Source organism: Zootoca vivipara, chromosome 2, assembly GCF_965207765.1.
Source record: "Zootoca vivipara chromosome 2, rZooViv2.hap1.1, whole genome shotgun sequence".
In the NCBI taxonomy this organism is placed as follows: domain Eukaryota; kingdom Metazoa; phylum Chordata; class Lepidosauria; order Squamata; family Lacertidae; genus Zootoca; species Zootoca vivipara.
In genome coordinates this window covers 121,996,621-122,011,573 of record NC_142584.1, presented here as the reverse complement: position 1 = coordinate 122,011,573, position 14,953 = coordinate 121,996,621, and the positions used below count along the sequence as shown (strand labels likewise).

The following is a 14,953-nucleotide window of genomic DNA, read 5'->3' as shown; positions in this document are numbered from 1 at the left end:
TAATAATAATAATAATAATAATAATAATAATAATTTATTATTTATACCCCGCCCATCTGGCCGGGTTCCCCCAGCCACTCTGGGCGGCTTCCAACAAAACAGAAATTCTAAAACACAGAAATCGATCAAACATTAAAATACAGAGATCCATCAAACATTAAAAGCTTCCCTAAACAGGGCTGCCTTGAGATGCCTTCTAAAGGTCTGGTAGTTGTTGTTCTCTTTGACCTCTAGTGGGAGGGCATTCCACAGGGTGGGAGCCACTACCGAAAAGGCCCTGTTGATATCTAATCCCAATGAGCTTTTGGAATGTTTGACTGTTTTCCAGATGTTTAGCTCAGTCTTTTGATGTCCTTTAGATAAGTTCATCAACACTTTGTTTTAAGATTTGTTCGTTTGTAAGTCTCTGTGGCTTTTGCACAAGGCTTTATATTTTTCTCAGAAGCTTGAGAAAGAATGTATGATGAAGAATGTAGAATTGACTTGGAGATTATTGTGTGTCGCCCCCGTGTTGCAAGCAGGGTGGGGGTGGGGGGTGGGCGACTGCAGAATCCGGGACCGGCGGCCGCGTGACACCGCAAGTTGCGTAGACGCTTTGCCCATCTATGGGCACCAACAATGGCCGCTGCCGGCTTCGAAAGTCGCGTCTACGCATGTCCAGAAGTGCGTAGACGCAACTTCCGGTGTCGCTCTGCCCATCTATGGGCACCAAAATGGCCGACGACGACACTAAGAGTCGCATCTACACACTTCCGGACATGCATAGAAGTGAATTTCGAAGCCGGCACCAGCCATTTTCGGTGCCCATAGATGGGCAAATCAGGGGGGGGGAATGGTCGCCGGCAGGAGAATATAAGGGAGAATAATGGGAGACAAAGTGATACGGGGGACCCGCAGCGTAAAGAAAAAAAACGGGGGTTTCCCAGGGAAAACGGGGTACTTGGCAGCTATGCTTGGCTGCTCGCTTGCTGCCCAGCCCGCCTTCCCACACAAGGAAAATGGATAACCGAAGTGATGCTCAGAACAGGGCATGTTTGGCTTCCGAAAAAAGTTCCCAAACTGGAACACTCATCTCTGGGTTTGAAGTGTTCAGGTTCCAAGTAGTGCGAGAACTAAGCTGTTCACAAACTGAGGTACCACTGTATTTATTTTTCCCAATTTAATCTGCATTTGTTCCCCCCACCCCACCCCGGTGGTGAATTCCTTGGGTCAAAATGAGACCCAATATATTTTTCTAAGAAAAAAAGCACTGAGTTATACCATAACATACCATATCAGTGGAAAGATAATTTAATGAAGAATGTAATGCAATAACGTTTATGAAGGATTATTTATTACAACAGAAGTCATGGTTACAGGTAGGTAGCCGTGTTGGTTTGGGTCGAAGTAAAATAAAAAAATTTCCTTCAGTAGCACCTTAAAGACCAACTAAGTTTTTATTTTGGTATGAGCTTTCGTGTGCATGCACACTTCTTCAGATACAGTGAAATGGGAGTCCCCAGGCACTTATGTAGAGAAGGGGTGGAGAGGGGGTGGGGATGGGGAGGGGAGGGGAGGGGGGATCACTCAGAAGGGTGGTGGAAATGGGTGATTGACTGACTGATAGCTGTTGATGACCAAAAACGACTGCAAATGGTTTTGCATGAAAAAGCAAGGGTTGAGATGGCTGAAGATCGCTTATCATGTATAATGAGATAAGAATCCGATATCTCTGTTCAAACCAGGTCCCTCCATGGTTTTGAGCTTGGTGATAAGTTGTAATTCAGCAACTTCTCTTTCCAGTCTATTTCTGAAATTCTTTTGTAGTAAGACAACTTATCACCAAGCTCAAAGATCTTCATACCAGGAGAGCATACCAGGAGAGGCGGTCCTGTAGGTACGAGGACTTTAAAGGTCAAAACCAGCACCTTAAATCTGATCCTGTACTCCACTGTCCATCAGCAGATAAATCTGGGTGTCATCAGCATATTGATGACAACCCAGCCCAAAACTCTGGACAATCTGGGCAAGGGGATGCATAAAGATGTGAAAAAGCATCGGGGAAAGGATTGTGCCCTGTGGGACTCCACACACCAAGGACTGTCCTCACGTCGGCAAGGCGGTGGTCTCAAAGTTTGTGATCGACCATGTCGAAGGCTGCTGAATGATCTAAAAGAATCAGCAGTCCCGACCCGCCTTGATCCAGCTGTCTAGGGAGATCATCTGTTAGGGCGACCAGAGCCATCTTGGTCCCATAACCAGGGCGAAAGCCGGACTGAAATGGATCCAGAGCCGATGTTTCATCCAGAAACCTACGCAGCTGATCGGCAACCGCTCTCTCAATTACCTTACCCAGGTATAGAAGATTCGAAACCGGGCGGTAATTGGAAAGAGCTAAATAATAGGTGCTTTCAGTCTTTCTGTGTCTTTATGGTTCGATTATTGCAATTATAACAGTGGGAGTGATGCTGGTGTTCCTATAATATTAATCTAACTCTGCTTCCAAATTTCAGCTCCACTTTGGGCAACTCTTCATTCCCAGATACAAACATTTCCAACTCCCTCCCCCAAACACCAAAACCAGCTCACTCTCAGTCCATCCTCATTCAGAAGCAACACTCCAGACTCACACACTCCCCCTCCCTATCGAACAGTACATTCAATATTATATTGTGCTTACTATTGTGAATTGTTACCTTGATTACTTTAAATACATGTCTAGACAATCTTACATACAAACAACAAAAGCTCACATACGCTGTGATTGATGTGAGAGAAAGTGTCAAGTAGGAGAGAAACAGGTTCTACACTCTAATAACCAATGTATATTCCACATTCTTTCTATTTAAACCGTGTCTCTCATTTTGATGGCCTGTAGAGTTTCCACTCTTACAGCTTTTAACACTCCGAGTCTTTTGATGGTTTGAATACATCCACTACAACGGAACCTCTATCTAATTCCCTAGCACTTCTATGGTTTCTCCCCTGTATGAGTTTGTTGATGTTTTGTAAGAAGTCCACTCTCAGTGAAGCTCCTTCTACAGTCCATGCATTTGTTTCTCCCCTGTGTTAGTCCGTTGATGAATTCTAAGTTTTCCACTCTTTCCACACTCTGTACAGTTAAATGGTTTTCCCCATGTGAGTCCGTTTATGTATTCTTAGTGTTCCACTACAAGTGAAGCTCCTTCCACACTCCATACATTCAAATGGTTTTTCCCCTGTGAGTTTGATTATGTAAATTAAGGTGGTCACTTCTACTGAAGCTTTTCCCACACTCCATGCATTTAAATGGTTTTTCCCCTGTGTGAGTCCGTTGATGAATTCTAAGAACTTCATTAGAAGTGAAGCCCTTTCCACACTCCATGCATTTAAATGGTTTCTCCCCTGTGTGAGTCCGTTTATGAATTCTAAGTTTTCTACTCTGACTGAAGCTCTTTCCACACTCTATACATTCAAAGAGTTTTTCCCCTGTGTGAGTTTGATTATGTAAATTAAGGCTGTCACGTCTACTGAAGCTCTTTCCACATTCCTTACATTTAAATGGTTTCTCCCCTGTGTGAGTCCGTTGATGAATTCTAAGGTGTCCACTCCCACTGAAGCTCTTTCCACACTCCATACATTTAAATGGTTTCTCCCCTGTGTGAGTTTTATGATGGTTAGTCAGTGCTTTTCCATCAATAAAGCTCTTTCCACACTCCATACATTTAAATGGTTTCTCCCCTGTGTGAGTTTTATGATGGTTAGTCAGTGCTTTTCCATCAATAAAGCTCTTTCCACACTCCATACATTTAAATGGTTTCTCCCCTGTGTGAGTCCGTTGATGAATTCTAAGTTTTCCACTCTGACTGAAGCTCTTTCCACACTCCATGCATTTAAATGGTTTCTCGCCAGTGTGAGTTTGATGATGGTTAGTCAATGCTGTACCGTCAATAAAGCTCTTTCCACACTCCATGCATTTAAATGGTTTCTCCCCCATGTGAGTCTGTTGATGAATTCTAAGGTGTCCACTCTGACTGAAGCTCTTCCCGCACTCCATACATTTAAATGGTTTCTCCCCTGTGTGAGTCTGTTGATGAATTCTAAGTTTTCCACTCCGACTGAAGCTCTTCCCGCACTCCATACATTTAAATGGTTTCTCCCCTGTGTGAGTCCGTTGATGAATTCTAAGGTTTCCACTCTGACTGAAGCTCTTCCCGCACTCCATACATTTAAATGGTTTCTCCCCTGTGTGAGTCCGTTGATGAATTCTAAGGTTTCCACTCTGACTGAAGCTCTTCCCGCACTCCATACATTTAAATGGTTTCTCCCCTGTGTGAGTCCGTTGATGAATTCTAAGTTTTCCACTCTGACTGAAGCTCTTTCCACACTCCATGCATTCAAATGGTTTTTCCCCTGTGTGAGTCCGTTGATGAATTCTAAGTTTTCCACTCTCACTGAAGCTCTTTCCACACTCCATGAATTTAAAGGGTTTCTCCCCTGTGTGAGTCCGTTGATGTTTTCTTAGTGTTCCACTGTCACTGAAGCTCTTCTCACACTCCATACTTTCAGACTGCTTCTCCTCTCTCTTTCCACTGACTGTATTCTCCATTGTCTGGTTTGGGGGGTGAAGAGGGGAGGAAATCCTATTTGTTTTCTAGGAAGAGAAGAAAGGAATATTACACACATCAGTTAGCACCTGCTCTTATTTTAACATCTTGTATATTCTCTCTTGTCCTCCATGTTCCCAGTTTTTAGGAAATACAAATGAAATAATGTCAAATAATGGTAATGCAGTTCAGAAGCATTATCTTAGAATACGGTTGAACTGTGGGGTTTACTTTTTATCAAAAGTGGTTTCTCACTGGAAAGGGAGCTGCTCTATGTCCATGAACCTGCCCACTATTCATCAGGGTCCTAAGTTCACCTTTAAGTTCTTCATCCTCTGCACAATAACCCCCCACCCCTTGGACCACATTTTGTCCCCTTCGATCTCTAGATCTTTATTAATCACCTGGACGGTCCCTTTGGCCTCTGGAGGTGCATATTGACCATTTTGGGAGACCCATATATAAGCCTAGTGACAAGGCTTGGTTCTTGTGGTTGGTTGAAGGAGTGCTCAGGTAGGAGAAAGTTCTTGGGGTTGGACCTCCATCTCTCAGCCTTGCATCATTGCATGGAGAGAGCTGGAGATGCAGAAGGAAAATAGCTGGAGCCTGACTGCTGGGAATCCCAGATTAAAACGCCCACCCCAATTACTATTGGTAATAATTATATGCCCCTGAGTCTCGCACCTGCCTCCTGCCACTGGCCTATCTTAGCGGAGAATCCCAGCCCAAGCCTCTCTCACTGTTCTTCCCCCTTTGCTCCTACTGGAAACTATTTATTAAATTTGTATATTTCTCTTCATCTGAAGATCACAATATGAAAATATGTGTGACGCTGAAAAGGTGACTATTAAAGGTGAAGAATACTGATTGTGGGAAAGAAAAGAAAGAAGATTACTCTGGAGAAAGGAAGGGAAACCAGTGATGTTTCCGCCTGAGTGTAAAGAAGAAACCAGTCTTCAAACCAGTTTCATATTCCACAGCTGTTTTTCTCAGCCATGATTGTGTATTAGAACCTTTGCCACAGATTTCTTTTTTTCTCTTTCAGGTAAATCTTTATTTACTATCTTAAATTCATACTTCTTTAAACTTAATCACAATTGTAACAAACTATTAACTACAGCATTTCTTCTTCCCCTAAATTCATTTTAACACTATCTCACATAATAAATGTAAATTAACTTAGAAATAATAATAATAATAAACCATCTATATAAGAAAATAAAAAGGATTAAGACATTGCTGACTTCCCGACATTTCCCGATGTATTTTACCTTTACAACATTGAAAGTTATCCTATTCTTACTCAATTTTTAGTATATTCTTATAACATGTCATATCCAGTTCCTTTATTTAATCGCATATTTATATTTATATTTATACAAGTCAATCAAATGCCACCATAGAGATTGTATCATTCTTATATTTTTGCAGATATTTCTTATACATGTCCCACTTTTGTATGAATGATTGTTTTGTATTTCCCCTTAACCTGTCTGTTAATTGAGCCAGTTCAGCAAATTCTAAGAGTTTATCTTGCCATTCCCTTACTGTAGGTATCTTTTTTCCTTTCCAATTTGCCGCATACGGCATATAAGAACATTTCTCTTCTATTTTTTGGAATGTTCTTACCTAATATTCTGAGAAGGAACACTTCTTATCTTTTTACAAACGTTACCTTAAAGATCTTTTTCATTTCGTCAGAAATGAGGTTCCAAAATTCCTTAACTTTTCGGCAGGCCCACCACATGTGGTACATGTCTCCCTTTACTTCTCCACATTTCCGACATTTATCAGATTTTTTAAAAATCTGACATTTTAGCCACAGATTTCATCCACACACACCTTTAGTGTGGGCAGCAGTGCAGGAAGGCAGGGCGGGGGGAGGGAGGGACAGCGCTGCAAGTGGTCAGACCCACTGTACCTTCCTAAGCAAGCAACTTTGGGGGTGAACAATTTCCTTTAAAAAGCTCTTCCCCAGGGGCCGGCAGGGGTTTCTGAGCTGCTGAGTGTGGACACCGTGGATTCATAGTGTTAGGGTCTCAAGAACCCTTAAGATCCAGTTCCACCAACTCCCAAGTAACTGAGCCCCTAGGGCAGGCTTGTCCAAAGTCTGTTTCAGGGGCCTAATCCGGCCCCTGTGGCAGTTTATTTTCTGTGGTAAAAGTCTAAATAAAGTTCCACTTTTCAACTTCTACTCTAAAAAAAGGTCCACAACTTTGGTTGGCCCTTTGACAGGCCCTCACGGCCCTTCCCTTCATCAAATCTGGCCCTCTTTGGACACCACTGCCCTAGGGGAACCTTCTATGCTGAGGTGAGGCATCTCTGGCCCTCCAGAAGTGGTTGGACACAAAGTACCATCATCCCAAGGAAAGATGGCATATGGCCAGGGATGAGGGGAGCCTTATCTGGTGGGACACACTTTCCCCTTCTTCCTCCTCCCCTGAAAACCCTGAATATCTGTATTTCATTTCCTCCTCCTTCTTCCCTGATCTCCAAGATCTTCCTAATATAATCCAACTGCACACATTCCCTAATCATCCTGCACCACTGACTTCCCGAGGCTGCTGCATTGTGTCGAGGACACTGGCAATGGGACAGCACCTTCCACTGGATGAGAGGATAGAGTAGGCATTGGCAAACTCCGGCCCACGGGCTGGATGCGGCCCACGGAGGCCGTTTATCCGGCCCACGAGCCACATTGAAATTGCAATAATAGTAATAATAGTAATAATAATAATAATAATAATAATAATAATAATAATAATAATAATGCAGGCTCTTGAGGGGGGAACACGGGACCCCACCCATTTCCATAGCAATCTTCCCAATCTCTTAAATCCCACAGATGTGAGATCTGATATAGTGGGAATATATAGCCGGCATTTGAGTGACAGTGGAAAAAGAATGAGTTGGACAATAATATTAAGGATACATAGTGTTGTAAGAATGTAGTAGATAAATAGTAAGTGGAATATATAACAACGGGAATACATTCATGTTTAAAATATAATTTATGCATTAGGGATTAACAGGAAGTCAAAACTGTGGTTATATATAATTCTGAAATATGGGGGAATTTTCTTTTCTTTTCTTTTTTTATGTTTACTCACTTAGGTTGCGGTTATATGTATTTTCTTTTTTGTTCTCATGCCGAACTATAAAAGATAACAACTTAGGTGGAGTGGTATAATAATAATAATTATTCTATTAAAAGGTATAGTCTTATAGGATATGTGATAGAGAACAACATAGTGAAAAGCAATACAGTGGTACCTCGGTTTAAGTACACAATTGGTTCCAGAAGTCTGTACTTAAGCTGAAGCGAACTTTAGAATCCTAGAGTTGGAAGAGACCACAAGGGCCATCCAGTCCAACCCCTTGCCAAGCAGGAAACACCATCAAAGCATTCCTGACAGATGGCTGTCAAATCTCCGCTTAATGACCTACAAAGAAGAAGACTCCACCACACTCCTTGGCAGCAAATTCCACTGCCGAACAGCTCTTACTGTCAGGAAGTTCTTCCTAATGTTTAGGTGGAATCTTCTTTCTTGTAGTTTGAATGCATTTCTCCTTGTCCGCTTCTCTGGAGCAGCAGAAAACAACCTTTCACCCTCCTCTATATGACATTTGAACATGGCTATCATATCACCCCTTAACCTTCTCTTCTCCAGGCTAAACATACCCAGCTCCCTAAGCCGTTCCTCCTAAGGCATCGTTTCCAGGCCTTTGACCATTTTGGTTTCCCTCCTCTGGACACGTTCCAGCTTGTCAGTATCCTTCTTGAACTGTGGTGCCCAGAACTGGACACAGTACTCCAGGTGAGGCCTAACCAGAGCAGAATACAGTGGTACTATTACTTCCCTTGATCTAGATGCTATACTCCTATACTTTCCCATTGAAAGTAATGGAAAGTGGATTAATCTGTTCCAGACGGGTCCGCGGAGTACTTAAACCGAAAGTACTCAAATAGAAGCATCCTTAAACCGAGGTATGACTACGGCACCAGGGGCGGGGTCTGGCGCCTATTCTGGGGGCGGGGCGGGCAGCCGCCCTTCACCCCCGCTTGCTCCGCCACTGACTGTACAATGTTATAACAAATGATTAACTGTTTAATGTATTTTTTGTTTTATTGTGATTATTAGTTTGTTTTGTGATACAAAAAAATCTAATAAAAATGTATCTTAAAAAAAAGAAGATATACTGTGGTGGGAATATTGGTGGAATGGAGAGAAGGAGTTGGACACAGGTATCTCTGGATAGGAACCCTTTAGATGCTTCTCCCCAGAAACACAGGCATGTGGGTGAGACTGTAGTTGCCAAGACAGAAGCCTCAAAGGGCGGAAAGAATAAAGGGGGCTTCCTCCCTTTCCTCTTTCCCCCCATGGTTGGACTCCCTATAACAGCCCCCAGCGCCCCATGCAGGAGCTGACCTGGGACTTATGGCAGGGCAAGGACTGAGCTTCAAGGGAGGAGAGGGTGGCTGGATCAGGCCTCCTGTTCAGGGATCTCTCCCTGGTCGACTCAAAGGAGATTCCTGGGCAGGAGGGAGAAGTCAAGGCAGGCAGCCCCCAAGTCTCTCTCTCTTTCTCCAAGATGGCTTCCATTCCTCCCCCAGGGATGCTTCCCTCCCTCCCTCTGCCCCCCAACTTCCTCTGCCCTCCTCCCTCCGCCCCCCAGTCTCCCCTTTGCCCAGAGGCCCCCCTGGCAGGCTCACCCTTCATGCCAAATCTCTCCCAAGCGCCCCCCCTCTCCATCCGGAGCAAGGAGGGGGGATAGGAAGGAGAGGGGGGGTCTCTATCCAGGCCTCTCTCGTCCCCTTTAACCCTTCCATGGACTCCCTCTCTCTGATTCTCCCCCCAAAGGGGAGCCAGGATCGCGGCACCCCAGGGATTCCTGCCAGGGGGAACCCGGAATTGCAGAGAGACGCGGAATTGGGGCCTGGGTTCAAGTCTCAGCCTTGGGGGGGGCTCCCATTTCCATTCCCCCTACTTTTCTTTCACCCCCCCTCCCCAAATCCTGCCCTCCCTTCCCAACAGTCCTGTTTGCAGATTAAGGGGGAGAAAAAGTGCATCCTTCTCTCCCCCTCCCCACAATATAAAGATATATTTTGCACCTCTTTTCCCTCCTCCTCCTCCTCTGCTGACCTGCTCCTCTTCCGGGAATGTGGATGGCGGCCCCTCCCCCTCCCACCTTGGCTCCCCCTCCCCCCTCCAAACCTCCCTGCCTCTCTAGGAAGCGGAGCTCACTGACCCTTGGGGGGGGGGAATGAGTGACGCCCCCCTCCCTCCCAAAAGACACAAATTCTCCTCCTTCCAAACAAGCTCTGAATATCCCGTTTCTTCCCTGATCATCTCCCAGGTTCGATCCCCGGAGGCGGCAGGGAAAGAGACCCCCCCACCTCCCCAAAAGTCCACCATCTCTTTTGATCCTTTCCCAGGAGGGGGGGGGGATCCGGTCATTTTCACACCCCGTTCTGCAAAGTAGACCGGAGTTGTTAGGCGCGTTTGAGGCATCCGCACTTATTTTATGTGAGCTGCTTGGAGGACAGATTTGGTTCAAAGGCAAGATTGGAATACAGTGGTTTTCCCTATTCATAACAAAGAGCTATTCCACCCCCCTCCTCTCCTTGGGCTGCCGATCTCCAGATCCAGGGCTCTCCTCCTTCCTTTCCCCCTTCTCCCCACTGCCCCTTTGAAGAGCCATAGCACCACAGAATCTGAGAACTGGAAGGGCCTGAAGGGTCATCTAGACCAACCCCCTGCAAGGCAGGCATCTCAGCTCAAGCATCCAGGACAGGGGGCCCCCCAACCTCTGCTGAGTCTGTTCCCCTGCCAAGCAGCTCTTGCTGTCCGAGAGGGTTTCCAAATGCTTAGTCAGAATCTCCTTTCTGGCAACTTGAAGCCATTGGTTGGAGTCAGACCCTACAGCCTAGAATAGAGGTATCTTTTTTTGTTGCTGCCTCACCCTGTGGACTCGTGTTAAGCCAGTGTTCCACCAAGACCCCTAGATCCTTTTCACATGTATTATTATTTACTAGTGGTTTTCAGCCCGTTTAATAACGGGCGCTAGAATCCTGGGGTTCAGAGAAGCGCTTGCGCAGCGCTTCTCCGAACCCTGGGACCCGTCCTTGCTGTCGGCGGCAGGGGGACAGGAACGGAGGAGCGCTTTCTCCTTCCTTCCTCTCCCCCAGCCGCCGACAGGAAGGACGCGCACACTCTCCCCCCCCCCGCCTCCTCCAACCGCCGCTCCTCACGGCCAGGGAGGGTTGTGAGGAGGCCTTCGCCGGCCTCCACCCTCGCTTCCCTGACGTGCCCTGCAGTGAGGCGGTGTCCGGCGGGAGCGGCGGTTGGAGGAGGCAGAGGGGGGGGAGAGTGCGCGCGGGCAGTCTCTGCTGTCCAATCCCTGTGTCTCTGGGGTACATGCGCAGTACCTCAGGGACACACGGGACAACTGGACGCAGGGACATCTTGGGCATTATTATATAGGATTATTTATACCCCGCCCATCTGGCTGGGTTTCCCCGGCCACTCTGGGCGGCTTCCAACAAATACAAAAATACATTAAAATATCACAGATTAAAAACTTCACTAAACAGGACTGCTAGTAAGCCAGCTGTCCCCCATCTTCTCTTTGTGCAGGTGGTTCTTCCTGCCTAAGTGTAATAAAACAACCCTTGTGTTGCAGACTTGGGTCAATAAATCAAAAAGGGGGGGCAACACGTCGACCAATTCCAACTGATGAAATCTGCTTAATCTTTATAAACTATGACATGCGAAGTAAAATAAAAAAAAAATCCTTCAGTAGCACCTTAAAGACCAACTAAGTTTTTATTTTGGTATGAGCTTTTGTGTGCATGCACACTTCTTCAGATACAGTGAAATGGAAGTTTCCAGGCACTTATGTAGAGAAGGGGTGGGGAGGGGTGGGGATGGGGAGGGGGGATCACTCAGAAGGGTGGTGGAAATGGGTGATTGACATGCGAGACAGTGATCCAAGGTAATCCTCCGGTTTCAGTTTGGTCTTCTTCAGTTATTTAACTACAAAAAATGATAATAAATATATATCGTTCATTATATCATACATTCAATTCAGGCCAATGGCAAGCGTGAACACGAGTCTCTACACTCCATCCTATCTAAGTATTGGAAAGATACAGAAAGATACAAGGATAAAACAAAACATACCTTAGTGATAGAATATAATCTGCGGAAGAGGGGTCTTACACATATGGAACCCCTACTGCCTAAAGCAGGGAATAGAAAGCTTAATATAGAGGAGGGGTCAGCAACCTTTTTCAGCCGTGAGCTGGTCCACATGGGGGGCCGGACTATATTTTTTTCGGAGGAAATGAACACATTCCTATGCCCCACAAATAACTCAGAGATGCATTTTAAATAAAAGCACATATTCTACTCATGTAAAAACACCTGGCAGGCCCCACAAATAACCCAGAGATGCATTTTAAATAAAAGGACACATTCTACTCATGTAAAAACACGCTGATTCCCGGACTGTCAGTGGGCCGGATTGAGAAGGCGATTGGGCCGCATCCGGCCCCCAGGCCTTAGTTTGGGAACCCCTGATATACAGTTCCACCACAGGTAACACCCTAGTCAATCAGGGCTATTGGAGTTTTAAAGTTACATGCAACCTCAAGTTCCTGAAAGTAGTATGATCAAATGAAACAATTAAAATCTAACTCAGAGTTCAAACCTTCCGGGTGAAGCGTTTTAAACATGAAAATAAATTGTGATTCTTTTTGTCTTAATAATTTTACATAATCACGGCCAGCGTTCACCTTCCTTCTATTAATCCACAATACAGTATAAAGCAAATCCGTGTCTGAATGATTGTTAGCTAAAAATGCTCAACCAGGGGTGCTTCCCGCACAGCATTCCTAACGCGGGATCAACAGACCGGATAGGAGATCCTATATAAAACAAATTAGCTGAGACAATATGTCTCCCAGGAGGGGAAGGGATGTTTTTATGTATTTTAGGAAAACAATAAAAGATAGGGATCCGAGGATGAGGGGGAACTAAATATTCAAAAACTTGTTTCTTTATGTAGCTCATACTATAAGCTTGTTGTGCAATAGTTTTTAAGATAGTAGTAATAGAGTCCGTAGGATCATTCCCAATCTGACGATAAAATTTATCGTCTGATAACAACCTTCTTGCCTCTGAAATGTAATTATGGGAATCCTGTATAACAATCCCTCCCCCCTTGTCAGCGGGTTTTATCACAATATTCTGATCCTGCGATAAATGTTTTAGAGTAGACTAAGCTGCTGAGCCTTAGATTAAATATCCCTGGCTCTGAGCCCCTTCTGTTCCAACTGCTCAAGATCTCGCAACAATAATTGATAAAACACATTAATAGCTGGATTGGAGTTGATTGGGACAAACGTAGATTTAGGCTTAAACTGGTGTATTATATGGTCACTAGTATCATGAAGCCCGTTAAATTAACGGGTGCTAGAATTAATTAGCAGGGTTCCCCCCCCAGTGACTCACCCGCCGCCACCACTTCAGCCCCTCACTCAGTCCCTTCCCCTCCTCCCGCCCCAGCCAGCTGCCTCCTCAGCTTCCTCTCCCCCTCCCCATTTCCCACCCTCTTTTTTCTACTCCTCTCTCTCTTTCTCTTTCTTTCTAATAATAATAATAATAATAATTTATTATTTATACCCCGCCCATCTGGCCGGGTTCCCCCAGCCACTCTGGGCGGCTTCCAACAAAACAGAAATTCTAAAATACAAAAATCCATCAAACATTAAAATACAGAAATCCATCAAACATTAAAAGCTTCCCTAAACAGGGCTGCCTTGAGATGCCTTCTAAAGGTCTGGTAATTGTTGTTCTCTTTGACCTCTAGTGGGAGGGCATTCCACAGGGTGGGAGCCACTACCGAAAAGGCCCTCTGCCTGGTTCCCTGTAACTTGGCTTCTCGTAGTGAGGGAACCGCCAGAAGGCCCTCGGAGCTGGACCTGAGTGTCCGGGCAGTACGATGGGGGTGGAGACGCTCCTTCAGGTATACCGGACCGAGGCCATTTAGGGCTTTAAAGGTCAACACCAACACTTTGAATTGTGCTCGGAAACGTACTGGGAGCCAATGTAGGTCTTTCAGGACCGGTGTTATGTGGTCTCGGTGGCCGCTCCCAGTCACCAGTCTAGCTGCCGTATTCTGGATTAGTTGTAGTTTCCGGGTCACCTTCAAAGGTAGCCCCACGTAGAGCGCATTGCAGTAGTCCAAGCGAGAGATAACTAGAGCATGCGCCACTCTGGAGAGACAGTCAGCGGGCAGGTAGGGACTCAGCCTGCGTACCAGATGGAGCTGATAAACAGCTGCCTTGGACACAGAGTTGACCTGTGCCTCCATGGACAGCTGTGAGTCTAAGATGACTCCCAGGCTGCGCACCTGGTCTTTCAGGGGCACAGTTACCCCATTCAGGACCAGGGAGTCCTCCACACCCACCCGCCTCCTGTCCCCCACAAACAGTACTTCTGTCTTGTCAGGATTCAATCTCAATCTGTTAGCCGCCATCCATCCTCCAACCGCCTCCAAGCACTCACACAGGACCTTCACCGCCTTCTCTGGTTCTGATTTAAAAGAGAGGTAGAGCTGGGTATCATCAGCATACTGATGGACACCCAGCCCAAACCCCCTGATGATCTCTCCCAGCGGCTGCATATAGATGTTAAAAAGCATGGGGGAGAGGACAGAACCCTGAGGCACCCCACAAGTGAGAGCCCAGGGGTCTGAACACTCATCCCCCACCACCACTTTCTGAACACGGCCCAGGAGGAAGGAGCGGAACCACTGCATGACAGTGCCCCCAGCTCCCAAGCCCTCTAGACGGTCCAGAAGGATGTTATGGTCGATGGTGTCAAAAGCCGCTGAGAGATCCAGCAGAACAAGGAAACAGCTGTTACCTTTGTCCCTAGCCCGCCGGAGATCATCGACCAGTGCGACCAAGGCAGTTTCAGTCCCATGATGAGGCCTGAATCCTGACTGGAAGGGATCCAAATGGTCCGCTTCTTCCAGGCGTGCCTGAAGTTGTTCGGCAACCACTCGCTCAATCACCTTGCCCAAGAATGGAAGATTTGAGACTGGGCGATAGTTGGCCATATTGGCCGGATCTAAAGATGGTTTTTTAAGAAGCGGTTTAATAACCGCCTCTTTCAGCGGGTCTGGGAAGGCTCCTTCATGGAGAGAAGCATTTACCAACCCGCGAAGCCCATCGCCCAGCCCTTCCCGGCTAGCTTTTATAAGCCAGGATGGGCAAGGATCAAGGAGACAGGTGGTTGGTTTCACTCGTCGAAGCAGCCTGTCCACATCCTCGGAGGTAACAGATTGAAATTGATCCCACAAAACTTTACTAGACAGGA

At 46.0% G+C, this 14,953-nt stretch overlaps 1 protein-coding gene across 3 annotated transcripts in view; it reads right to left on the bottom strand.

The window, feature by feature from the left end:
* Positions 1–1,274: 1,274 nt before the first annotated feature.
* LOC132591778 (uncharacterized) overlaps positions 1,275–14,953 on the bottom strand; it is a 37,847-nt gene continuing 24,168 nt past the window's right edge. For 2 of the 3 annotated variants that reach the window (XM_088664111.1, XM_088664109.1), the window contains exon 2: positions 1,275–4,612. In XM_088664111.1, coding sequence (XP_088520237.1) covers positions 3,182–4,567 — 1,386 coding nt within the window. In that variant the 5' untranslated portion in view covers positions 4,568–4,612 and the 3' untranslated portion in view covers positions 1,275–3,181. Of the gene's footprint in view, positions 4,613–9,678; positions 9,744–14,953 lie in introns of those variants that run through there. The other variant, XM_088664110.1, reaches the window with a different exon arrangement.